Consider the following 24,810-nt stretch of genomic DNA (forward strand, 5'->3'; position numbering starts at 1 on the left):
TTTAAAGGATTGGCATTGCATTCAGCCACTGTACACACGCACAGATTCATTTTTTTCCAGAAAGTTGAACTCAATTAGTCTGCTAACAAAAAAATGTATTTTCATTTCAGATTAAGACTCCCACAGTTGACCTCAAATTAACCCCCCCCCCCCAACAAAGTTATACATGAACAAAAATATTTGAAAAACAAATTTTTAGTGAATAACTAAGAAACAAAAAAATGTGAAGGGAAGTGAGAAGTAGGTGTGGAGGAAAGACATAAATAACTCCCAAGTCTCTCCTTGGTATTTTCCACCCCATCACATGAAATCCCTCTAGTCAATCCCTTCCTTTTTCTCAGCTCCTCCTTCCTGCGTGTCATTGGTCAGCTGATGGACTTCACAAAGCCCCCAACTTGTTTCCCACCCCATCTGAGGGGCTCTTCATCTACTGAGAGGATACGGGAGAAGAATGCTCTGTGGCGGTCAATTCCTGTGAGATGCTGGATAGTTTGGAGATGATTGACAGCATCTCTGCTAAATGCTCACAGGGCTAAGACGTCATCAACAACAACAACAATATGAGCTCCTCATCGGGCAACCTTCAGAGCAAACGCCTTGCTTGTAAGTATTGGTGTGAATTCATCAGTGTTAGAGGACTCAACTGCAAGTATTAGATGTCTTTTATATTACGTAGTCGGTTTTGTCAGAACTGTGTCATGACTCCGGACTTCTCTGGTCCTGACTGGGAGTTTGATGTACTGCTGCAAGACTCGGACTTCATTCGAGGCTACATGATGTGCGTGTGCTAAAGGGGTCGAGCAGGGGGACGTAATGTGTGTTGACGTTGCTTGAAGTGACTGCGATGAAGAGTGCACTCGCAGCCAAAACCGGACAGGAACGTTGAATCATCAGCCTGAGTGATGTTCACTAATTCCATCTGAATAGGTCACACTGGGCATCACTGGGTCAGGAACTAGAAGGACTACATGCCCCATTTAATGCGCTCAAACGCAGACAGCTCCATCCGTGACCTCTTATTTCTAATTGGATTATGGGATACCATTGGAGTGCGGTTTGCTCAAACACGTCACCTCGGCAAGGATTTACTTCCATCTGAAAGTGATTCTTGTGATTATGTTGACCATCTGTTGCTGTGCTCCAAGACTCTGCTTCACCTGTCTGTGTCTTGATTACTGTGGGAACGTGTAAAAGACGCTTCAGCATTTTGAAGAATGAGCTTGTCAGTTGCCGTGAACGTACTCTAGTGCAGGGGTGTCCAAACATTTTTTCTACATCATAAGTCAACCTGAAATCCCTCCACATACATTTGTTGAACAGAGGGATCAAAATCCAGTAAAAAAGGAAGATTGGCTTGAAAAAATGTATTCAGTTTGAAGTTTTATGTAATTGGCTGCATATACGGCAATTAGACGTCCAATCCATTGGAACTGGGTTAAATTCATTGACAAAATGAATCCAAAAGACATTTTCACCAGAACTATATTTATACTTAGATTTATTTCAGTGACGTAAGTTATTTTTTGAAACATTCTATAATTTATAAAAAAGTTTGGTTTCCAAAAACGTTCTATTGTTCGGATTACCTACTACATTAACCTAAAAACCTTACTACTTTTGGACCTAGTTGGACTTAAGTTTAAGTTTCGGAAATGTCTGTCAGTTTCCCCCTCCACCCTAAAATTGACCTATTCATCCACAACACTTTTTGGGTGTGAATGCGATTTTGAAAACTATGTAGGAGTACCACCCAAACTGCTTGTTTACCAAAAAGCTCTTTCTATTACAGAGTTCCTTAATTACCCTGTCAATCTGTACAAGGGGATTTGAAAATACAAATAAAACCACAGCCCTGTCATCTGACAAATCCCATGGTGCTTCAGGGTTTAAAGAGGGCAGTAGGGCAAGACAATGACCTACAAACAGCCAGAAGTAGGGATTCTCAAATAGCTTGATAATGTTACATTTAGTCTGGATGTGGTTGTTTAACTGGTAAAAACAGGACTGCTGTGATCCATCCAAAATATAAAAGACCAGAAATGAAACATAAAAGCAAAAATATCATGAATTAAAACAGAAGGAAACAATTTGTCCTTTTAATTCTCTAAAAATAAGTCGCAGCAAAAGCAGTGGTATTCTCAATTTGGTATTGTCACAAATGTTCAAACCATAGTAACCATCGACATAAGAAAAAGCATGTTAGTAGTAGGCTGGCAAAGCACTATGGGATGAAATCCAATATCCCGCCTTGAAGACACAAGAGGATCATTAGGACAGGTTGTTTTCTGGTCTAACCTTCATTCTCCTTGCCACAGAGGAGTCATCCGGTGATCTCACTTATTCATTTGACACAGAGAGGAGTTAAAGGCAGCCCGGTGGCGACAGCGGGGCCTGACATCCCCACATTTAGCCCCCAGATCAATGTGTTGCCTCTGCTGTTCATACAGTTGGTGCTTGTGAACCACAGCTTCGGAGTCATGTCCTTGGTGGAGTGACCTAGCGGTCGGTTATTTACACTGAAGACAGAGATAGCCAAAGAATAATGGTTTTATCATCATGTGGACATGATGCTTTTTACACATTTGCAGGCAATTCTTCAAAAGAATCACAGTATTGTGCGTCTGCCTGATGCCTCATCACACTTAGGAAGGTGTGTGTGTGTTAACTCCTCTTGGGAAAGTCACATAAAAGTCCAAGATGGAAGATTAATTCACGCTCCGTTTCACTTTGAGTGGTTTGCTCGAACTGGGATCATGTCTAAGCAGTGCGGGTCAATTCCCTTCCCTTAAAGTTCTGCTTTTACGCAACTCCAAATAGCCTTCGCCTTTCCCCTTGGAGTGCTTGTTCGACTTTTTGTGGGAAGACAGAATGTCACGTGAGCACGTCCGGCCCACACCGCTCCTGTATTTTAGCTTTCTGCCTGTTCCTGTCACTCCGCATTTCCAGCTGGTTCTGAGCCCTCGCCGATGACCTTCTCTTTGTCAACTCCCAAAAGGACATGCCGAGGCAAGAAAAAGGACACAGAAGAAAGAGGGAAGAAAAGCACTTCAATGCATGAATTACAGATTGAACAGAATGGCCGAAAGATGACCAAAAATAGACCTTGAGAAAGCGTTCAAGAAGAATTAAGAACCAGGTTATTCAATGTAGGCTCCTTAACCAATATTGATCGTGGCAATCAAGTGGTAAAAAGACCTTGTACGGTGTACCAAAAATAAATCTGTGTGTATACAATTGTAGCTCGCATTCAGCTGTCTATGAGCATCAACAGTTGGACAGAAGTAAATAATGAGGCAATAAATCAATTTTAACTGAGTTAAAAACCTCTATATAAGCAAACATTTTGCTTAAGGAAAGTCTGTGTATTTCGAGAGTTCCCCTGAACAGACACATCTTCTAATTGCTGTCAGTCTGCCTCTGTATTTCTTCTTTCCAAAGGCAGTTCTCGCTTGCTACAGCATTTGCGCCAGTCAACTGTCGCATCATGCTGAAATGACCCAAACAAAAGAAAGTGCGTGATTTAAAGATGTGTCGTCATTGGTTACCGGTTCCAAATCAGCCCTGAAAATAGTTCATTTTAAAGTTCCAAGATAATTATGGCATTACTGATTTGTTGATGGGCTATGATGTTCTTTTCCAGAGTTGTCTTAAATTTGTTTTAATTTATACATGAATTTAGTTGAGTCACATAAGATGGCAAATTGCACAGCTGTAGGTTAGCAACCTGGATTCCATTCACTGCTAATCAAAGAGACTCTTCTCATTCCCTCTAAATGCAGCATGGTAGGGCTACCATATTTTTCTGGTAAATCCTCATCTCATGAAATGAATGGTTTGTGCCTGAGTCATGCTGAGACAAATTGTAGAGATGTGTTGCCATTCATGACACAGAATCAGCAGGCCATCAGTGGGTGCGACTCATTGGCCCTTTTCCACTAAGGTGGAGCTCATTCTTGTGCTACCTTTTGGTTCCACCAAGCAATGGAGTGCCTCCCCCTACTGGCTGGAGACAGTTGGCATCTTTACTAGCCATGAATGCCACAGTAGGCATACGAATGAAACATATACTAGTAGGGCACACATGTTAAAGTGGCGGCCGGGGGCAAAATCTGGCCCGCCGCATCATTTTGTGTGGCCCGGGAAAGTAAATCTTGACTGGCGACTTTCTGTTTTAGGATCAAATTAAAATGAAGAGTATAGATGTATATTAAATTTCCTGATTTCCCCCCTTTTAAATCAATAATTGTAATTTTTTAATCATTTTTTTCTGTGTTTTTAGTGCAAAAATCATTTTGTAAAATCTAAAAATATATTTAAAAAAAGCTAAAATAAACATTGTTTTACATCTATATAAAAAACTGAATATTCAGGGATTTTAATCCAGTTATTTCAATCCATTCATAAAAAAATAATCTAAATATTATATCTAAAATGGTCCGGCACACGTGAAACCAAGTTGACGTTATTTTCATTATTAGCATTTTTTCCTCAATTTGTTGTTTTTCTATCACAATGTGTTTCAGCCAATATCTTAGAAATTTCCCAGGTTGTTCAAACAGATCAGGTCAGATCAATTGTGTAATATTAAATTGCAAATTTCACAACTTCACGTCAAACCATATTTCCAGCGGAAACAGAGGGAGGTCAGAGGATTGCCGAGATGGACGCCACCCATCAGCTTAAGGTCAGAGAGAGGCAGCGGTTCTTCGAAGAAGTCTTCCAGCACGATGTGGACGTCTACCTGTCCTCAGCACACCTTTCCATTAAAGACTACGCGAGACGTGAGCGGTCATTTCTGGACAATTTACCCCAACACAAAAATTCTAACTCATCACCTTTTCTCTATTTGTAGCACCCATTGGTAGCATCTCATCCATGGAAGTGAATGTGGACATGCTGGAACAGATGGACCTTATCGACATCTCTGACCAGGAGGTTTTAGATGTTTTCTTGAGCTCTGGCGGAGAAGATAATGTCCTAAACTCCACGATGTCAGGTATGTAATCAGATGGAGATTATATTAGGATAATACAGATGGACTAATAACATTGTTTTCTTTTGATTAACAGTCAATGGAAATAACCCTGAGGGAGTTATCACTAATGGACTCCTTCGACATGTCCTTGAGGGTTTTGAATCCAAATCCTGTGTGTCTTCCACATCTTTAAATTCATCTTTTAACAGCCAGAGCAATGCCAATATTGGTGACACTTGTGGAAGGGTGTCACAAGATCATGTCATTTCTAGCAACAAGATCAAGAGAATAGCACCAGAGACAGAAGAGGAAAGTTTGACACCACTATCAATGTAGGAAAGAGGATTCCCCCCATCCAATCATCCCCTGCAGCCCTAAAAACTTTTAACACCACATAAAAAAAACATCACTACTCTTAGCTATTGAATTCAAGCTATTTTCTGGAGGTAGGCATTGTGTACTGTCAACACTGACTGTTATAGTATGTTCATAATATCACCCTTGATCACACTTCAGAATTATACTCTATATTTGTATATTAACACAAATGAGGTTAAATTAAATGCATCACATCAAGGCTACATCACATTTTCCTTCATAAAGTTTCGTTTTTTCGGGAAATTCAATACTTTTGTTGTGCAATAAAAGAAAATATGAACTAGTGGGATTCGTTTAATTTATGCAGGCTGAAAGCAAGAAAACTGTTAGAGGTTTCACCTTGAATCAAAAAGGCATCTCACTTCTAATCTTATATCAAATCCACTTAATTATTCCTTAGTGTTTCCATGTGGAGAGGTTAAAAATATGGTGTTTTTATCAAATAAGCAATCTGTCTGCATACTAACGGTACTCCATTGAAGAGAATCAATTTGCACTTCAGCACAAAGATTAAACATATCCAGTAAAAATCTTTAGCAAATTGTGCATTGTGACAAGTGCCTTTTGAAGAAATCTGTAAAGTGTTCGTGAAAGGAAAAGAACTTGGAATGAAAACTTTCAATTGATCACCTTTTTAATAGCAACTGCCACACCAATGTTTTTCAAACTTTACAGTTCAAAAGGAAACAAACTAAAGTAGATTAGACTTCCAATTACATGTTGGAATATCCTCCTTTGGACCTATTTAGATTCATAGGACAGTAAAACACACTTACAGCAACAAAATTAAATTGCATGCCTGATACCCTGTCAAAGACTTTTTGCATGCCGAACTACAAATCAATATGTTCTCTTCGTGTACAGCTGCTGGAATCAAATTAATTATTCTCCACTTTTAGGATTATTGAAAATGTACAGTACTCCCATAAAGGAATCCTTTGAAAAAAAAAATACAAAGTGCTCCAAAATGGAAAGGGGAGGCAATTCTTAAATTAGTAGAAAACTACATCTATTTACAGGGAGAAATTTATCCTCACACTCTTCCACCATCAGTTTTTGGGAGGGGTCGTGGTTCAGCTTTGCTCTGCTCTCTGCGGCCTCGGAATCCTCTGGATTTCAGGAAACTTCCTTGCACTCCAAAAGTCTCCAGGTTCAACTTTTTCTGCTCTGCCCAAGTGGTCCTTCTGGAAATGCACACAAATGAGATGAACTCGGCACAAGAAAAAAATAAAAATAAAAATGGAAGCCACATTCTCACCTGGGCTTCACATCGGATGACATATTGTCAAAAAAGCCCTTACTCTTGTCGTAACATTTAAGCCCAAGTGTCTCCTTTTGTGCAAGTGGGCTTTCAGGGTCTTCTAATGAGCCCACTTTCTCAACTGTAGCAGAGGGACAAATAAACAGCTGATTATTTGCAACACCCTTTAACTTTTATTCTATGAACACATGATTAGTAAAATTTTAGTAAGCTTCAATTATTAAAAAAAAAATCTAAGGGTAATTAACAACTACACATAAGTGCTAATAATATAAAAAAGTTGCCCTCTTCGGTTGTACAGTTGTTTAAAAACGTATATACAGTGTCGTATCCTCCCCATACACACAAATTTTACTTTAGTTCATTATAAATTTAGTAGGTACTTTTCATTTATGAGAGTTTCATGATATGTAAACAACAGTTTAGATTTTTTGGGGTACTTTTGCTATCCAGGTAGAAGTCACCAAATTCTATTTCTATGGCAGGTTCATAAAAACAGCAATAGTGTAAAAATAATGGCGTAATTAAGTAAAGAAAAAAACATGAGTATCGGGGGTACATCTGAGGAACCTACCTGCACTCTCCTTTGAGAGATCACTTTTAAATTGAGCATTTGCAGTTTCAAAATCAAAATCAGACTCAAACTTTAAAGTTGTAGACTTGGAGCTCTTTACAAGAAGCTGGCCTCGGCTGCGGTTTCTGGGCCTACGACTTCCTGTATGACAGCAGAATCGGATCATATTTTTCTCTCGCATTGTACAAATCAGGCCTAGAACTTGAATCATGTGAAATGTTATGTTACCTTGTTTTCTCCTTTGATTTTGAGGATCCGTGCTTTGGCCTTCTATCTTTCCTCCACTTGGCTGTGATGAAGTTTGATCTAAAATGAAGGTGAAGATGAGTGAATGCTCTCCAAAGAAATAGGATTTTAATGCATCTTGACACCTTGGACATTCTCTTTCTGAACTTGGGAAACTGTGCGCAGGACTGGACGAACTGTTTGTTTGAACTGCTCCGACTGAGATGAGGATTTTCCCTTTTTCAGGGCATTGCTGGTCAATGGCACCGTCTGAACTGCTTGCTCAACCATAGGAGCTCTTCTGACAGGAATACCATGAAATCCTGGAATGGAGAGAAAACAACCAAATAAAGTAAATATTAAAATGAGCAATTAGGTCAACACTGTACCTGGACCCATTGCTGCATTGTATTGCTGGTTGAGTAGAGCATTGTTGGCCAGCTGATTGTAGGAAGGCATTACGTCTCTGTAAGGATTCCATCGTGGATGATATCCACTAGACGAGCATCCAAGAGATGACTTCAACAGGAAAAACACAAGAACATAAAGTTAGCGTGTGCTGCTACGTTTACTGTTGAACAAATGTGGCCCATTATTAGAACAGCCAGGAACATTTTTTTTTTCCAACCAACTGCCTTTCAACCTTGTTTGCCACACGAACCAGTTTATACATGCTTTTTCTAGCATGCCACATAAAATCCGACATTTAAACAGAAAAATCTCATGTATACAATCAAATGCATGCCTTGCAGAGAAAAAGAAAAAATCTAAGAATCATAAACTGATGACAATATAAATGAATATAAATCTAAACAATTTGTTCTGATGCTTCAATTAAGAATGCAAGTTCAAATAACTAGACATGTCAATGATTAAATAGTTTGAGATTTTTCAGGGTTGATTTTTCTCCTGTGTTGAATAAAGTGTCCATTTATAAATACCTTCCTCTTTAAATGGAATCTCACATACAGCTGGACTTAGGTGGGATACAGAAATTAGTCAACAAATGCTGAGGAATAATAAAGACTACATTTTAATCGGCAGTGTGCCAACTTTGAGAAAAGGGGGGCAATCTGGAGCAAGGGGGGGGGGGGAACCTTCACTCATTGGGTGCCAAAAATGTGTCAGAATGTGCAGTTGTTTTAGTGTGAATTTGGAATACAAGTCAAATCCCTGTTAGCCTTAATGGCTGTCATTGACACTAACAGACATCAAATCCATTTTACCAACACTACAACTATGACTCAATTGAAAAATCAGAACATTTCAAGAACACACCTGCACAATAGCAGGATCTCGAGGGAGCCCATGGTGCGTTTTCACTGGTTCAGACACAGTGATATCCTTAATGTCACTTCCTCGAAATATTATGTATTCATACATTTCGACTTCCGGTGGAACTGGACTGTTCGCGCGCCGATCTTCTGTCCCATATGATTTGACTGTTAAAAATGCAAACAGAATCACAATGCTGGCTCAGATGGATACAAATTAGGCAATCACAAGGAACTTACCTTTAGCCAAAGCAACAGTGGACCTTTCCGTGTCTACAGATGATAATATACCTTCATAACGAATCTGTGCCTTAGATATCAGACTTATTTTGCTGCCAATGTAAGGAACTCCACCTCGCGTACTCATGTTTCCAGCAATTCAGGGACAACAAGACGGTGGCCTCAGTTTATCTAAGCAGGAGGACATGAAGTCATCAGCAACAAGCAAAGTGGAGACACCTGTCTCATTTATAAACTCGGTCGTCAGCTGCATTAGAGGAGGGTTGGTTTAATTCATCTGTCAGGTACACCGGAAATTTTGAGCGGGGCAAAATTAAGCTTGAGTGGTTATATTTATGCCGTCAAAACTTTTGCACTAGTACAATGTTCTTTAATTGACCGTGAGGCTCATCGCTTTCTGTGCTTAGTAGAAACTTAAGAGACTTGTGTAGAAATATGTTCCTAAGGGTGGCAAGGGCAAAACATGCAAAGGCCACAAAGGTAAGCAGGCCACAGCCCAGAAATTAACCAGTGGCGAACACGTGGCTCTCGAGCTGCATGCGGCTCCCAGCTAAAATGAATACGGCTCTTTGCTTCTTATCATATTTTGTATACATTGTGGGTCTTTGCCTCGTTTCATGTTTCTCTTATCTTTATTCTCTTTTAAAAACACACTCAAAGTCATCAGGGGCCATTAAAAACAAATATTTTAAAAAAATAATTTGAGTGTTATGGTGAATAATATGGTTTTAATTGTGTGTGTCTGTCTGTTTTGGCAGATTTTGGCAAATTTTTGCTCTTTGTGTCTAACTTGTCCACCTGGCCTCACAGTTCTGGGGTCGAGGGTTCGATCCCAGGTGCGTCCTCACTGTGTGGAGTTTGCATGTTCTTCGTGGGATTGTGTGGGTTTTCTCTGGTTATTCTGGTCCCCCCCCATCCCAAAAGCATGCAGGGTAGACCAGTCGAACACTCTAAATTGCCCTTAGGTTTGTATGAGTGTGAGCAAATTGGCTGTCCATCTCCTTGTGCCTTGCGATTGGATGGCCACCAATTCAGTGTCCCCCTCCCACCTGGGGCCTGTCGTTAGCTGGTTTAGGCTCCAGCACCCCCCATGACCCTTGTGAGGATAAGTGGTTCAGAAAATGAATGAATATTGGATTGGATTGGATAACTTTATTCATCCCGTATTCGGGAAATTTCATTGTGACAGTAGCAAGAGGGTGAGAATGCAGATACAGGAAAGGCATAGTTACAAGTTAGACAATACAGTCGTAAAGGCCGCAGAAAAACAAAGCAAAAGCACAAAGTACAATTTGTTCGAAAAATATACATTGTTCGTGGTTATGAGACGACTGTTTTTCCTTGCATAAACACTAATTACCTCATAAGTGAGTGACGTAAAAGCCAGGGGACCAAGAGGTGTGGTTTGACACTTTATTACGTTATTTTCTAAACAGACGGGAGTGTTTTCAAAATGAACGCCCGACGAACACTAATTTAGTCCCAAATCTAATGTGTTCGTAGTTTTCGCACAGTATCCCAGCTAGACTGCATGTTTCCTCTCAAAGCGGGTGTGACGCCCACTCCGCCTCTTTACTACAATAACTTCACTTTTCTGCTCACAGAAGCGGAGCCATCTTGAACCGCGTCTCGACCGTGCCTAAATCTCCAAAACATACTGATAAGTCCCTAAAAGTCTCCATCTGCATTCCACACCGAGGGACTAACGCGACCGTGCAAACAAGCCGTCGCAGGATTCGATATTTGACGAAAACACTCGGAAACCGCGGCCGTGTTTACTGCGTAAAAAGAATCCTCTGGAATGACAGTTGAAGCCATTAGGACCGCCTTTTAGGCCGCACAACAGCCAATCACAGCCGAGCAGAGCACCTCCAACAAGACGCCGAGCTATTCGGCGCGCATGCGCACGTCCACTGGTAAGCACAGTAGCTTCCTTCACTTCTCGCTAGCTCGCGGGAGAGTAAAGATGGCGGCTGTCCCGGGTTCGCTGGATGAGCTTAAATTACACTCAGAGGTGAAGAAAGCCGTAGTTTACCACGCTGACCGCTCCGTAGACTCACCATTCTTCTTCTTGTCTTACAATAACCACTGGATAAGGCGCGTGTTATTCTTTCATTAAACATTGCTCGCCTCTGGGCAAGACCGTAGCGCGTCGCGTGTACGTCCACTGAGGACTTGGGTCAAGAAGATAGCCAGCCAGACACGACTAGTTACGTATACTGTAATTACTAATGCTGTGTTGCTCTCCGCGTGTAGGAAGGAACACGCTGGCAGGGGGAGATGAGTAGATTCACCAAAGCCTAGCTCCATCACTTTCTTTATTGTTTCTGCTCCGAACAAGTTGGAAGTGCATGGAGTGTCAACCTAACGACGTCCCCATGGTTAGTCGGCGGACTTTGCCACGGGACACGAGGCTGGCAAAACACTCATTATCAGTGTTGGTGTGATCGATCATCTCGGCTCGTCGGGGAGGAAGTGGGCTTGTACTCGGCGAAGACATTCGATGAGCGACTATGAACTGTCAGAGTTCAGGAAGTGCTGTACCTTCGTCGGGGACCGCGGCGGCGGCGGCGGCGGCTTGCAACAACAGCTGTCCCGTGACATCCGTCAGTAGCGTGTCGTCCAAGGGGTCGATCGCCGGCGTCGTGGCCCCCTCGTCAAACTCTGTCATCCAAACGCCCCTCCCCAACTCGCATGGTGTCATCACCTCAGGTCCGACTGTGACCCCGACATCAGGAGCTACCGTGACCCTCGTCAGACCTCCTATGCACACCGCGCAGTTAGGTGCAACTTTGAACGGAAACAATGATGGGATACGGACGGTGGCGCCCACGGCTAAGGTGGAATCCCCCGCCCCCGCCGCCGCCGCCCACCTTCAAGTTGCAGCCAAGCTGCCTGTGACTCCTGAGCTTGCCGGTGCCCCCCGAGCCGTCGGCCCTGGTGGGGTCCAAACTCAGATGTTGTCACCCAGGCCCCCCCTGACATCCACGGGGCAGCCCAGTTTGCATAACATCCAGCTCCCCCCTGGTGAGTGTACCTTGCATATTCCACTTTTAGTCGCTCGGTGTATAATTCCCCATCAAACAGAAACAAGGTCAAAGCCAGTAATTTTCCAAATGTACTCAATATGACGCTTTTACCACTTAGGTGTGCAGCTAGGGGCAAAACGAGCCCACCACCAGGACAAATCATTTGCAGTCTTCCTGTTTAATGCTAAAATATCAAAACATCAGATTGTACATTTTCAAAATGTTAAGTTGATGCAAGCATTTATTCCTTACAAGATTTTCAGACAAATTGACAAGTTGTGGAACAACAGGTTTTCACTGGCTTCTGAATTCCAAACATAGTATCAATAATTTTTGAATGTAATGTAATATTAACCATATGGTTTCACTGTCATAATGACCATAATAAAAGATATGGGCTGTGATTAAAAAAAAATAACACCGTGGTGTAGGTAAACATAAATAAATATTTAATTATTGAAACATAAAAAAGCATAAAAAAGACTGCTCAGAGTTTAATAATTATTTATTAATAATGTACTAATTTAGCTCATTAAGTCAAAAAAATTACTACTGCACACAAGCAGGTCCCCCTTTTGTTAATATTCATTGTGCTTCTCATGAAAAAAATCCTTTGTATTGGAAATATCTATCTACTTAAGGATCATTAATTTCACTTGGTTACTTTCCCCCACTTTTCTTAGAAATGCTTTATTTCATTTATAACATACATGTAATAGCACCTGTTGAAAATGGAAGAACATATATACCATTAAATGTAATAGCACCTGTTGAAAATCTAAGAACATATATACCATTAAATGTTATAGCACCTGTTGAAAATGGAAGAACATATATACCATTAAATGAAATAGCACCTGTTGAAAATGGAAGAACATAAATACCATTAAATGTAATAGCACCTGTTGAAAATGGAAGAACATATATACCATTAAATGTAATATCACCTGTTGAAAATAGAAGAACATATATACCATTAAATGTAATATCACCTGTTGAAAATAGACGAACATATATACCATTAAATGTAATAGCACCTGTTGAAAATGGAAGAAAATATATACCATTAAATGTAATACCACCTGTTGAAAATGGAAGAACATGTATACCATAAATGTAATAGCACCTGTTGAAAATGGAAGAACATATATACCATAAATGTGATAGCACCTGTTGAAAATTGAAGAACATATATTCTCTGCCTTTCTCCAGGAATGGTGCTTGTACGCAGTGAGGCTGGACAGCTCTTGATGATACATCAGCAGGCACTGGCCCAAATGCAGGCACAAGCTTTGGGCGGCATGGCACCCCGAACTGCTGCACCTAGCATGCCTCCGGGCCAGGTTGTTTAACATAAGTTTTTTTTTCCCTTTTCGTGTTGTTAAATGTTTTTTAAAAACTTTTTACCAGGTTCCTTTGAACACTATCATCAGCAGACAAGCATCTCCGAGCACCATGATCCGACAGGGCTGTCCAACTCCGACATCGTTGCCTTCCACTACTACTCTTCATAGACCTCCTGTCTTTCAAGTACTTGAGTCTGAATCTTTGAATACAGTTATTTTTATGTCTGTTGATGATGCTAGTAATGTAAACTTATCACTGGCATTCTCAAATTAACTTAAATCTTAAAAATGTCCATCTTGTAAACCAAGTTGACAAAGTTAATCCTAGTCATAAGGAAAGAAATTAAACTGATATTTTACAAAGATCCAATCCGACAGAAACTATGGTGTCACTCTAGTAACTCATAATGATATATTTTAACGGTCTCTATTTACGAGGCTTTTTTATTGTTAACATTTATTAAGCATTTATTTCTGTTCTTAGAGTTCAGTGGGGACAGCCGTACCAGGAATGGCCCAGAGAAGCCAAGCAGCTGCGACCACAATTACTATGAGTAAAGTGAGTCATGTCAGTGGGATGAAAGATATGTTTAAAAATCCTGAAAATGCCTCCCTGAGATGATAATGCTTTTATGTCTGCTGTAAGTGAAACAAAATCTAAATGCATCTCTTTCACTTTTAAGGAGACAATGGAGAATGTGAACAAATGCAGAAACTTCTTGTCTACACTGATCAAGCTAACTTGCACCGGCAAGCGATTAACCGAGGCTGCCAGTGTGAAACAGCTGGTTAAAGACTTACTGGTGAGAGAGGCGAGAACAGATCAGAGAAAGTGTTTGTGGCATCTGCCTATTTATTCAGCTATTTCTTTCATCAGGAGAGTAAACTGGAAGCCGAGGAATTCACCAGCAGACTATATAAAGAGCTTAACTCATCACCCCAGCCATATTTAGTGCCTTTCCTTGAGGTAATGCATTTTGATTTTCATATACCGCATTTCACGACCCAATTAAAGGTTGATTTTTGCCACTTTGTCTGCAGAAAAATCTTCCCGCCTTGAGGCAACTCACCCCAGACTCAGCAGCCTTCATTCAGCAGAGTCAGCTTTCCCAAGCAGCCCCTAGTTCCGTCTTGCCCTCCTCACCAAGTCCTACTACCGTCGTCCTGAGTAGCCCCGCACCTCGCCTTGCCGCTCAACTCAACAGACCCCAGCTTCAGCCAAATGTTAGCAAACCTGGACAGACGCCGTCAATCGTAAATATCTGCCGCTCTCGCTTTGATAGTAACTTGTTGTTTTGACAGTAAAAGGACACATCCAGTGACTTAATCCACGTCTCGTTCTGCAGGTCCTCACGCCTCAGCAGCAGAGAGCAACGCTGAGACCTCAGGTACCCTTAGCGGTGTCCCCGATGGTGAATATCAGGAATCAGGCCCCTGGTCGCATCGTTTTGGGACAGCCGCAGGTCCATCTTAAAGAGCTGCATCCTTGTGAGCATATCACTTCAGAGTCACCTCATGATGACTTGATGGTCGCATTTAAACGGTCTTCTGTTTCCCAATTTTCGGCAGTTCCTGCAAAGTCAGTAGCGACAACCATTTCGAGACAAAGCTCGGCTGTAGTCGTGACTCCAGCGCAAAATAATCGGCTGAAAGAAGCGGCTGCTACTTTCAAGTAAGATGATGAGGCGGTTGTGTCCAATTAATGTACTCAATGTAGAATTGTATTAGGGTTATGCTTACCCCAGACATTGTTAATTTTGCTGAAGAAAAATGATTAATTCCTTAGTAAACTTTATGTCATGAGCAGATCTATTTGAATATCTTTTTGTTAAGAAATATTGGGAGAGAAGTAACATAGTTCACTTGTGTACGTTGTAAAGCGATGTAAGCCTTTTTTATTGAATCTGTATTCATGAGTGTTTAAAAAATTAAATCGCTGAAACCTATACTTATAGGGATGACGACGATATCAACGATGTAGCCTCCATGGCTGGAGTAAACCTTTCTGAGGAAAGTGCCAACATCCTTGCAACTGGTTCTGGCCTTGTAGGAGCCGTGACACATTCCTGTAAGGATGAGACTTTTATTTCCTCCGTCATGTTACAGAGGAGAATGCTGGAAATTGGTAAGAAATGAAAGCTCTTACTGCCATATGCTCCTCTGTGTATAAAAATAATATTGTCACTATGGTTGAACATTTTACTACAGGATGGGAAATCACCAAGAGAGATCTACATCTTAGTCAAATTCCTCTCTTTATTGTTTTTGGCACTGCAGCCAGTACAAACTGCTTTTTTCTGTACTTATTCAATGGCATTGGCGGCTAACAATGGCATCATTAGTTTTAGTGCAGTAAAAATATAAAAATATACTGTGAGTTGCTGGATGTAGCTCTTGATGCTGTTCGAGATATAACCTGCAATACTCTTTCTGCGTCAGCCCGCAGGCTTGGAGTGACAGACCTTGGTCCGGAGGTAATAAATTTGATCTCACATGCCACTCAGCAGCGACTACGTGATCTACTAGAAAGAGTTTCCCTAGTGGCCCAGCAGAGAACAGTCCATTTCAAGGTTTGTGTACAGCTTTAATACTTTAAGAGTGTTGTGGGAAAAATTCTTGTAGTTGTCAACAGGTATTTTTTTGTTTTTTTTGTTGCTGAACAAAGCAGGGAATCACAGACAAATTGTTTAACAGATTTTAATTGGACCGAATAAATATGCAATGAAATCAAAGTACAGTGGTACCTCGACATACGATCGTAATCCGTTCCGAGACTGAGATCGTATGACGAGCTTCTCGTAACTCGAGCGGACGTTTCCCATTGAAATGAATGGAAAACAAATTAATTCGTTCCAACCCTCTGAAAAAACACCAAAAACAGGATATTGGATTGGAAAATATGTTTTATTTCTTCTAATTCGCCATATATTGACAAAGTAACAAATAACGAGTGGTTTAATAGCAATAAAATGTGTTTAATAGAAGTAAAATTAGACGCATTTCGCGGAGGGGAAAGCAACGACACACGGAGGCGGGGGGAGGTGTTGGGGGGGACTTTATCCACGGCAACAACGCACTCGTGTAAAACATGTTTTATTTCTTCTAATTCGCCATGTATTGACAAAGTAATAAATAACGAGTGGTTTAATAGTAATAAAATGTGTTTCATAAAAGTAAAATTAGACGCATTTCGACGGGTGTGGAAATGCAAAGTCCGCCCAGTGCTCGTAGATATATTTTATACACGAAAGAGATTCAAAAAAGACAGTGCCATGGCCACCTGGCTTGGTCGCATCACGAAATTTTGATCGTATCTCGGGCGAATTATTCGATCAAAATTTCCGTCGTAAGACGAGCATATTGTATGACGAGCGGTCGTAAGACGAGCATATTGTATGACGAGCGGTCGTATGACGAGGTATGACTGTACATTTAGAATATCAGTGTTTCTCCTTTGTTGCTATTTTATTTTTAGTTTTCTTTCACTTAAAGAACCCTGCACTTGTCCCCTGGCAGGAGGAGGAAAACCATGAACAGAGCAGTGATGTTCGTACTAAGCTCAAGTTTTTTGAGCAGCTGGATCAGTTAGAGAAACAGCGGAAGGAGGAACAAGAGAGAGAGATTCTCTTAAAAGCAGCAAAGGTAGTATAAATGCCCCCTGCTGAACATGTTTCTGTAATTGGGTGAGACTTGTCAACTCACGTCGCTTACACCAAAGGTTGCTTTTCTTTTTTTGCATTGATGTTTCTTGTTTTCGTCAACGCAGTCTCGAGCTCGTCAAGAAGACCCTGAGCAACTGCGTCTGAAACAAAAAGCTAAAGAGGTGAGGAGGCGCTCTGCTTTAACCTCCTAAGACCTGGCGTCCACATGTTTGGACATCACATTTTTGGTTTTCAGACTCTTAAAAAATTAAATTAAATTTTGGACTATAAGGGCCTGGCGTCCACTTATGATGTGGACATCATTTTACTCAAACTACATCATGTAAAAAGATAATTCTTTGTTTGAGGTCCCGATTAGCCTAAATATCAAAGAGAAAATAAAAATGATGCATGCCTTACAAGAGTTTGGGTCTTAGGAGGTTAATTCCTTTAAACGCAGTGCAGTTAAAGTTTTTTTTGGGGGTGGTGGTGTTCTTTCCTTTCAGATGCAGCAGCAGGAACTGGCACAGATGAGACAGAGGGAAGCCAACTTGACCGCCCTGGCCGCCATCGGCCCTAGAAAGAAGAGGAAGATTCCTGAAACGCCTTCTTCCACCGCTGTCACGGAGGTAAAACCTGCAACATTCTGACTCAAGTCACATGGCCATGATTATCAAAACACAACAGTAGTCACATTTTGACCACCGAATTTTCAGTACATCTCGATAAAATAAAGCTTGTGTCCAACGTGTCCAAGGCTTAAATGTTAATATTAAGGCTTAAAACTGTGGTAAAAAGCCAAATTGAAAAGAAAACTCTTCTCTCTTGGCCAAGTGATAATTTGTAGGAAAACGTTTCTTCTCCTTGTATCCTATTCCAAAATGATTTGACTAAGTACAATTTGTAGCTAATCTATCTACCTCTTCTCATTTCTCTTGCCCAGCAGGGATCAGGCACCATTATTTCAGGGGGCGTCGGTTCATCGGGCTGCAGGCCCACACGGCAGCGCATCACGCGGGTCAATCTCAGGGATTTGCTCTTCTGTTTGGAGAACGAGAGATTTACCAGTAGATCCAATTTCCTTTACAAAGGCTTTCTCAAATAGACTCTATCAACAAAGAGAGGAGGCCGAACGGAGTGTGCGGGGAGACCGACCCCTCCCAGCACACTCGGTCAAGGCATACCAGGCTCCCAAGGAGACTATTTGAAACTGGGGTTCTTCACTTTAGCAGATAAAAGGACCTGCAAAAGTTTAGTATATACTGTAATGATAGATTAAGTCACCTTTCTACCTCCCCTTTAATGGCTTTTTGACCTCCTGAGCAGCAATGGACTCTGTGCACCTTCTCTCTGAAAAATCCGATTTGTTAATGAATGTGATTAATTTGATTGATTTTTCAATTTACGCTATCATGCACTCACTAGTTTTCTTTGTTGGTAAGTGGATTACAATTTGAAGCACTGAAGGCAAACAATTAGTTTTTAACTAAACACATTTGTATTAAATCATTATTTTTTGAGTGAATTAGAACATTTACTTTCACACTGTGTGTCCTACTGAATTGTCTTTTTAAACTATAAGCCATAGCATTCTCTGCTGTAACCTGTACATATCTAGCCTCCTTCTCAGACTAGATTTTGATTCATATTTATTTACCAAATTTCTTCTTGAATAATTAATTTATTTAAGGCATTGTGTGTACCTTAAATGTATACATTAATTTCTCTTTTCTTTCAGCTCATGGTGTGTAGATTCGCGTGTGTGAAGTGTGCTTCAGTTCAAATAACATCTGTCTCAATCCATATAACTCAAGTTGAAGGCAATTGATTGTTTTAATTTTTTTTAAAGTTCCCTGGCACAGTTCTACTTATTCTCATAGCCAATGCAATTCTAATGATATATTTTGTGCTCTTCTAGTAGCTATGATTGGAAATGTATATTTGTAAATGTTACATATTTTACATGTTTTAATAGAATTTATCCATATAATGAAACAAATGTTTTCACAATTAACATTTTTAATAAATTAACATTTTGCAGTAACCTTATCCTTTATGCTACAATGTCGCAGTAGGGGGCAGTATTGTATTGTGACGCCAATCCAATTCCTGTTGACCCTGACTTTTTATTTTATTTATTTAAATTACCTCCACTGATGAAATTGCCTTATACTACGTAGTTGCATTTTTTTAACTGACCTTGGATTAGCAGGACAAACTGAAGCTCTTCATATTCATACAAGAAATGGGTCTACTCAGCATTTTGGTTATCTATATGAACTGCACACAAAGTTTTATATTTACCTGTGGTAAGACTGATGTTAATTATATTTTGTCCATGAATACTTATCAACTCATCTCATTTTCAGAACCGCTTTATCCTCATTAGAGTCGTGAGGGGTGGTGGAGTCAATCCCAGCTGTCTCCGGGCCAGAGGCGGGGGAACCCTGAATTGGTGGCCAGCCGATCGCAGGGCAAAAGGAGACGGACAACCATGCACATTCATATCCACACATAGGGGCAATTTAGAGTGTCCAATCAGCCTACCATGCATGTTTTTGCAATGTGGGAGGAAACTGTAGTACCCGGAGAAAACCCACGCAGGCCCGGGGAGAACATGCAAACACCACACAGGTAGACGAGACCTGGATTTGAACCCAGGACCCCAGAGCTGTGAGGCCGACGCACTAAACACTCGCTTCACCGTGCTGCCGCTTCCAGATGTGTGTTTTCATGTTTAAGCATTGAACCAATCACATTTAAGACATTATTTGTTGCCAGGATTAGAAATCTACCTGGAGGCCCTGCAGCATAAAATAAGAGTCCAACCAATCAGATTTCGAGTTGGCGACGTTAACGCCTCCCACGTCATCGCTTTCACAAACTATGATTGGCTAGTGATAGAGTGGGCGAGTCAGAGCTACAAAACGCTATCTGTAGCATATACGTATATTCCTAAATAATATTTCAATTAAATGAACTAACTATTGATGCTTTTTGCATGTGTCGCATTGTTTTCATAATAACGTATATTAGTCTGATACACTTTATTATGAAAACAATGTATGTTTTGTGTGTCTATTTTTAATAGGCGTGGCCAATGTCAGAGTACAAATCGCTGCCGCCATCTTCAAAATGGCGGATGAGCTAGGAGCGGCTGTGGACTGCGGAGCAGCTCAGAAGTGACAATTTACAGAAGAAAGACCCGATATATTCCTTACGGGACAATGCAGCGCATTTGGTAGGTTGTAATTTGGGGATTTTAAAGCTCCAGTTTTCATTTTAAGAGTGCCTTTTGACGCGAGCGTGCTTCGTTCGCCTGATGTAGCCCCACGTGGATGGAGACATCAAAATGTTTGCTAACAAATTGGCTTCATTGCGTTACCTATAGTTCTTTTATATTTAATAAGAAATCATTCCATTGTGTGTTTCAGTTCCTCAACGAGCACAGACTGCTGGGAAACATCAAGAATGTGGCCAAAACGACCAACTTGTTGATGCCATAACGAGCTGTTGGTCAGTAGTGAGTCGTTTTTTAAATACTAGATTCTATTTTCTCTGTAATAATTAAATATCAGCGTTCAATGTTTTGCTCAATTAGCTTGTTTTTCCTTGTTACTTTCAGATTTTGAATGAAAACACTAACTGATCTAGTGTTGATTTTTTAATAGCAAGAACCTGTGTGGATTACTCAAAACCCACAGTGTCATCAGTGGAGGTGTAAGGAATGAATAGCACACTTAAAGAATATATCCATTTTAACCTGGGGTTATTTGCCCTTCACTTTCCTAAAGGAAGACCTCAGGGCTTGACCTTTTCATTTTTAGTTTTAAATGTAGTTTTGACAAAACTGAAGTGGAAATTAATTTAACAATATTGCAGGGGTAATTTTTGACTCGAGTTTAAACAAGGTAAAATCATTTTCCCCCCAGTGTATGGTTAGAACAACAGAAGCAATGATGACTTTTTGGATTTAAAAAAAAAAAAAAGAATGGTTTTGTACTGATTGACTGGAAAAACTCATCCAGGATGAAATAAATGAGTCATTTGTGCATCAAAATGGTTAAATAAGCAATTACATAATCGCGCTGTGGTGTTTTGTAGGTGTAAAGCGACCGAGGCGACAGCTGTCAAAATCGACGAAGACCGAAGTTGTGATCCTGGTAGGACCCAAGTGTTTCAGGTTATTTTATTTCTTATTTTCATGTCATGCGTACTAAACCTACTCCTTTTGTATCTTGCTTCTCTTCAGGGTCCACCCAAGTTTACCAAATCAACGCTAAAGAAAAGGGTGACATCGGAGGGTGACAGTCTTTGACACCAACCTCCCCTCACTGGTCCTTGTTGTTGTAGAGCAGCAGTCTCCAACTCCGGTCCTCAAGGGCTCCTGTCCAGTATGTTTTCCATATCTCCCACCACATCAAGCCAGGAACTTAATCTTGGTGTGTGGAATACATGGAAAATATACTGGATAGGGGCCCTTGAGGGCTGAAGTTGGAGATCTGTTATAGAGACTCTTATTTTTGAGTCTCTCTGCCTCTGCAGTGGTCAAAGAAAAAGCAAACTAAGCCACTGAGCCTCAAAGTCATCAGAGGGGTATGTCTAATTTCTATTTTCCCCTCCTGTGGCTATAATGTTACCCTCTTTTGCAGTAGGATGAAGGCCTGCTGACTGAGCTAAGGAGATGGCATTTGTGTGATGTTATGGGAAGGGCCTTCCTGGTAAGTGTCCATTTTAATGTTGATAGACAATACCTAACAAAGTAATTCTTTTTACTAAACTAGTCTGGTTGCTTATTTAATATTGGACTTGATGTTTGAATCCCCTGACTTTTTTTCTTCCAGATTTCCACTGCAGGGGATGTTGGCATGGTTCCATTTTTAATTGCTGTTGTGAAAGAATAAATGATCTTGAAATGTATACATGTCATATTCTTCATTTACCAAGCAAAAGAATGCAAGTCACATGATAAGCCAAAGATTTTATTAACAGGAAAACATTAGCACACTTAGAAGTTGATATCTTCAAGCTTTTTCTCCACCTGCAGACAGAAAATCACATTTTTACACTTGGAATAAAAATTTGCAAAGACATTCTTTAATGTTCTCAAGATTTCCAAACACTTAGAATTTTTGGGGCAGTATTAATTCAAGAAAAATAATCACCATTTATTAAAAACACAAAGCACTTAGTCAAAAAAATTATTATTCTACTTAAAAAAAAAAAAAAAAGACCCATGAAAGGCTTTTAGGTCTTTTTTCACCAAGTGTTTTAAAAAAGACAATTGCTGCTCAAATCTCCTTTATTTGTTGGCTTAAATCTTGAAGAAAATAAAGATCCTCCTTACCTTAGGGGTCTGGCCACCATGAGCCAGAGAACTCTACCTATAAGAGGGGGGTAAATTGCAACTTTAGTCAGTAAAACCTCACCATTGAAATAAAGTGGATCTGATTTCACATTGACTGTTTTTGGATGAATACTTGTATATTCTACACTAACCTGCCAGTATTCTCCAAAGTGCAGAATTTAGAGATGCCACATCAAGCAAGAAAGATCACTTGGAGACATCCCAGAGTCTAGATGCAGGCCTTATGTAGCTGCATGGTAATCCTAAAGAGAGAAAACAAGCAACATTTATCATATATAGAGACTGGTGATTCAATAGATAGGCTTGGGTGTTTCTTTTTATGGAACTATTTTTACCTTGATCTGGCCCAGTCTCCTCTCCTTCAACCTCAAGGTTCTGGCCACGCAGGAAGAGTTGCAAACAATTATTACAGGCAAGAGAAATCGTACAGGAAATTTAATAAACTATCAAGACAAAGAATGAAAATAAGTTTGAGTGCTCCGTGCTATTTTCCCTTTTCCAGACAAGGCGATTAAATACTCAGAGACATTAATAGGTAGGATCTAGGCATAATCTAAATTCGAGGCCGGAGTTATCTTTACATTTGACGTGGACAACTCATCTACCTTTGGTTACCACATCCGGTGAGGTACGCTAACCTGTTAACTTTTAAATTGCCAAGTTTCTTTGCAAGTGTATACTAGCAAATCATCTAATGATTTGAAACTTGTCGTTCAATCGAGAGGACATACAAACTAAAAAGAAAAAAAATAGGTAGGAGAAAGTTGGCTTAACAATATTTGTATAAAAACAAAACAATTACAAATTGGAAACTGGTGCTTACCACTCGGAGTGAAAACTATCATTACATACAATACATACACAGCAGGAACTAATTTGTGTCTCTGGTTGTCATTTGAGTGAGCATTTAACCAGCAAACTGCGTTGATGTCTCGGCTTTGTTTGAATTTAATTAAAAAGACACGACTACACAACTCAATAATGGAGAGAAAACGGACAACATACGTTAAGTCAAATGGGAACCATCATCGTGACGCTAATGCTAAGCTAACTAGTCACATTCGGCACACATCCGGTGGGGGAAATGAGCACAAACTTAAATTGTCGACGGTGTGTTCAACCAGGCATCAAACTAACAGATTTGTTGGCGTTTTTGGCTCAATTGATGCCTAAAAAATCTACCGGTAGTGTGATAAAAATGTACTTAGGCCAGTAATTTGCCTTACGACGCCTTACCTCGTCGTGCTCGTCGTCCAACAGCATGAAAAGACTGTTCCAAAGGGCGAGATTCTGCGCATGTGCGTAATTTACGCAACTGGATCGACACTAAGCGTAACCACGCCCATATTGTCCTACCACATTGAATGTCGAAAAGATGGTGGGTTGCTTACCGCGCTCCACGGGGTGGTTTGTCCTCCCAACTCAATGTCCATGTTTTGAAGATGACGTAGAACAGTTGTGATTATTGTTGTCTTGATGCTATAAAACAGTATGTGTATACTACAATGAAACTCGAATGCATCTTTAAACTACAAGAGGGATGCTTTAGTAACTATAGCATCTCTATTTGAATGAATGAACTATAGTAGAGTTCATACATTCATTCATTTTCTGAACCGCTTTATCCTTACTAGGGTCGCAGAGGGTGCTGGAGCCTATCCCAGCTGATGTCTGGCCAGAGTCGGGGGACATCCTGAATTGGTAGCCAGCCAATCGCAGGGCACAAGGATACAAACAACCCGCCACCCTAGTGAGCATAAAGCGGTTCAGAAAATGAGATATGAGACATATTAAACAACTATAACAAAACTACAAACAAAACCCAATAAGGCACTGAATTATTCTTTTGTTCATTGTCACTGGTTATTTCAATACCAAATAATACTGAATTTTAGTACCCAACTCTAACCCCTTAATAGTTTAGAATTTTATGGTATGGTCAACAAAGACAGGCTTTGGTCTCATTTTCATTCATTTTCCAAATTGCTTAATTACATAATTTTGGCATGAACATATGTGTGGTTTCAATGGTGCGATCAGAGGAGGGTCAGGGTTGGGCCCCTGATGAAGCTATTTTCCACCCCACTGCTTAGTACAAATTGTAAAAGAAAGCCAAATTAGAGACTATAATTACTAATCCCTTGTATAATAATGAAAATATTTATTTTGCTGTGGCATTAAACAACAATATTTGTCTTGGTTACCTATGCTATAGTTTGCTCATTAGAATGATTGATTTTTGTTGGGAAATATATGGCTTTGCTTGTTCCTCTACTAAGTTTGATTTGTAAATGCCGGTGCCTGCTTTTCGGGAGTATTATTTTTGTTTACAATATGTACATTGTGGCTAATTTATTCATTATACAAAATAAACTAGAATTGTTGTGAAACTCAAAATTTTAACTGTAGTGTTGTTAGTTTGTGGGAACCAGTCATACAAAAAATAAAGTATACATTGCAATGTACAACTATAGATACCAAAGATATAAAAGTACTTTG

At 40.2% G+C, this 24,810-nt stretch overlaps 3 protein-coding genes and 1 long non-coding RNA gene across 11 annotated transcripts; 2 read left to right on the forward strand and 2 right to left on the reverse strand.

The window, feature by feature from the left end:
• The first annotated feature begins 381 nt into the window (after positions 1 to 381).
• LOC144076146 (dysbindin-like) lies at positions 382 to 5,638 on the forward strand. Its single transcript, XM_077603778.1, has 4 exons — positions 382 to 603; positions 4,629 to 4,781; positions 4,853 to 4,996; positions 5,070 to 5,638. The coding sequence occupies exons 1-4, from the start codon at positions 561 to 563 to the stop codon at positions 5,309 to 5,311; spliced, it is 582 nt and encodes a 193-aa protein (XP_077459904.1). The 5' UTR covers positions 382 to 560; the 3' UTR covers positions 5,312 to 5,638.
• Positions 5,639 to 5,969: 331 nt separating this feature from the next.
• On the reverse strand, positions 5,970 to 9,136 carry LOC144075779 (protein LSM14 homolog B-like). The gene is made up of 8 exons (XM_077603148.1): positions 8,928 to 9,136; positions 8,692 to 8,855; positions 7,803 to 7,932; positions 7,560 to 7,736; positions 7,417 to 7,494; positions 7,189 to 7,329; positions 6,612 to 6,735; positions 5,970 to 6,537 (listed from the first exon to the last, which is right to left on the reverse strand). The coding sequence occupies exons 1-8, from the start codon at positions 9,052 to 9,054 to the stop codon at positions 6,387 to 6,389; spliced, it is 1,092 nt and encodes a 363-aa protein (XP_077459274.1). The 5' UTR covers positions 9,055 to 9,136; the 3' UTR covers positions 5,970 to 6,386.
• A 1,387-nt stretch (positions 9,137 to 10,523) lies between these two features.
• Positions 10,524 to 21,863, forward strand: taf4a (TAF4A RNA polymerase II, TATA box binding protein (TBP)-associated factor). Of its 8 annotated transcripts, none has more exons than XM_077603472.1 (20): positions 10,524 to 10,843; positions 11,184 to 11,954; positions 13,169 to 13,299; positions 13,367 to 13,486; positions 13,787 to 13,861; positions 13,986 to 14,105; positions 14,180 to 14,269; positions 14,344 to 14,556; positions 14,649 to 14,974; positions 15,258 to 15,427; positions 15,742 to 15,872; positions 16,819 to 16,944; positions 17,069 to 17,125; positions 17,450 to 17,572; positions 17,890 to 20,184; positions 20,378 to 20,459; positions 21,048 to 21,106; positions 21,196 to 21,539; positions 21,596 to 21,664; positions 21,788 to 21,863. In XM_077603472.1, the coding sequence occupies exons 2-15, from the start codon at positions 11,441 to 11,443 to the stop codon at positions 18,046 to 18,048; spliced, it is 2,355 nt and encodes a 784-aa protein (XP_077459598.1). In that variant the 5' UTR covers positions 10,524 to 10,843; positions 11,184 to 11,440; the 3' UTR covers positions 18,049 to 20,184; positions 20,378 to 20,459; positions 21,048 to 21,106; positions 21,196 to 21,539; positions 21,596 to 21,664; positions 21,788 to 21,863. The 8 variants fall into 8 exon arrangements, with proteins under 8 accessions (XP_077459598.1, XP_077459597.1, XP_077459600.1 ...); XM_077603471.1 differs by having other exon boundaries at positions 10,835 to 10,941; XM_077603474.1 differs by lacking the exon at positions 10,524 to 10,843 and having other exon boundaries at positions 10,856 to 11,954; positions 21,196 to 21,385; positions 21,489 to 21,539.
• Positions 21,864 to 21,904: 41 nt separating this feature from the next.
• Positions 21,905 to 23,591, reverse strand: LOC144075985 (uncharacterized). The gene is made up of 5 exons (XR_013300695.1): positions 23,548 to 23,591; positions 22,647 to 22,686; positions 22,443 to 22,553; positions 22,291 to 22,327; positions 21,905 to 21,984 (listed from the first exon to the last, which is right to left on the reverse strand). It is a non-coding gene; the product is annotated as an uncharacterized LOC144075985 (long non-coding RNA).
• Positions 23,592 to 24,810: the final 1,219 nt, after the last annotated feature.

The sequence above is a fragment of the Stigmatopora argus genome, chromosome 6, assembly GCF_051989625.1.
Source record: "Stigmatopora argus isolate UIUO_Sarg chromosome 6, RoL_Sarg_1.0, whole genome shotgun sequence".
NCBI classification, from domain to species: Eukaryota; Metazoa; Chordata; class Actinopteri; order Syngnathiformes; family Syngnathidae; genus Stigmatopora; species Stigmatopora argus.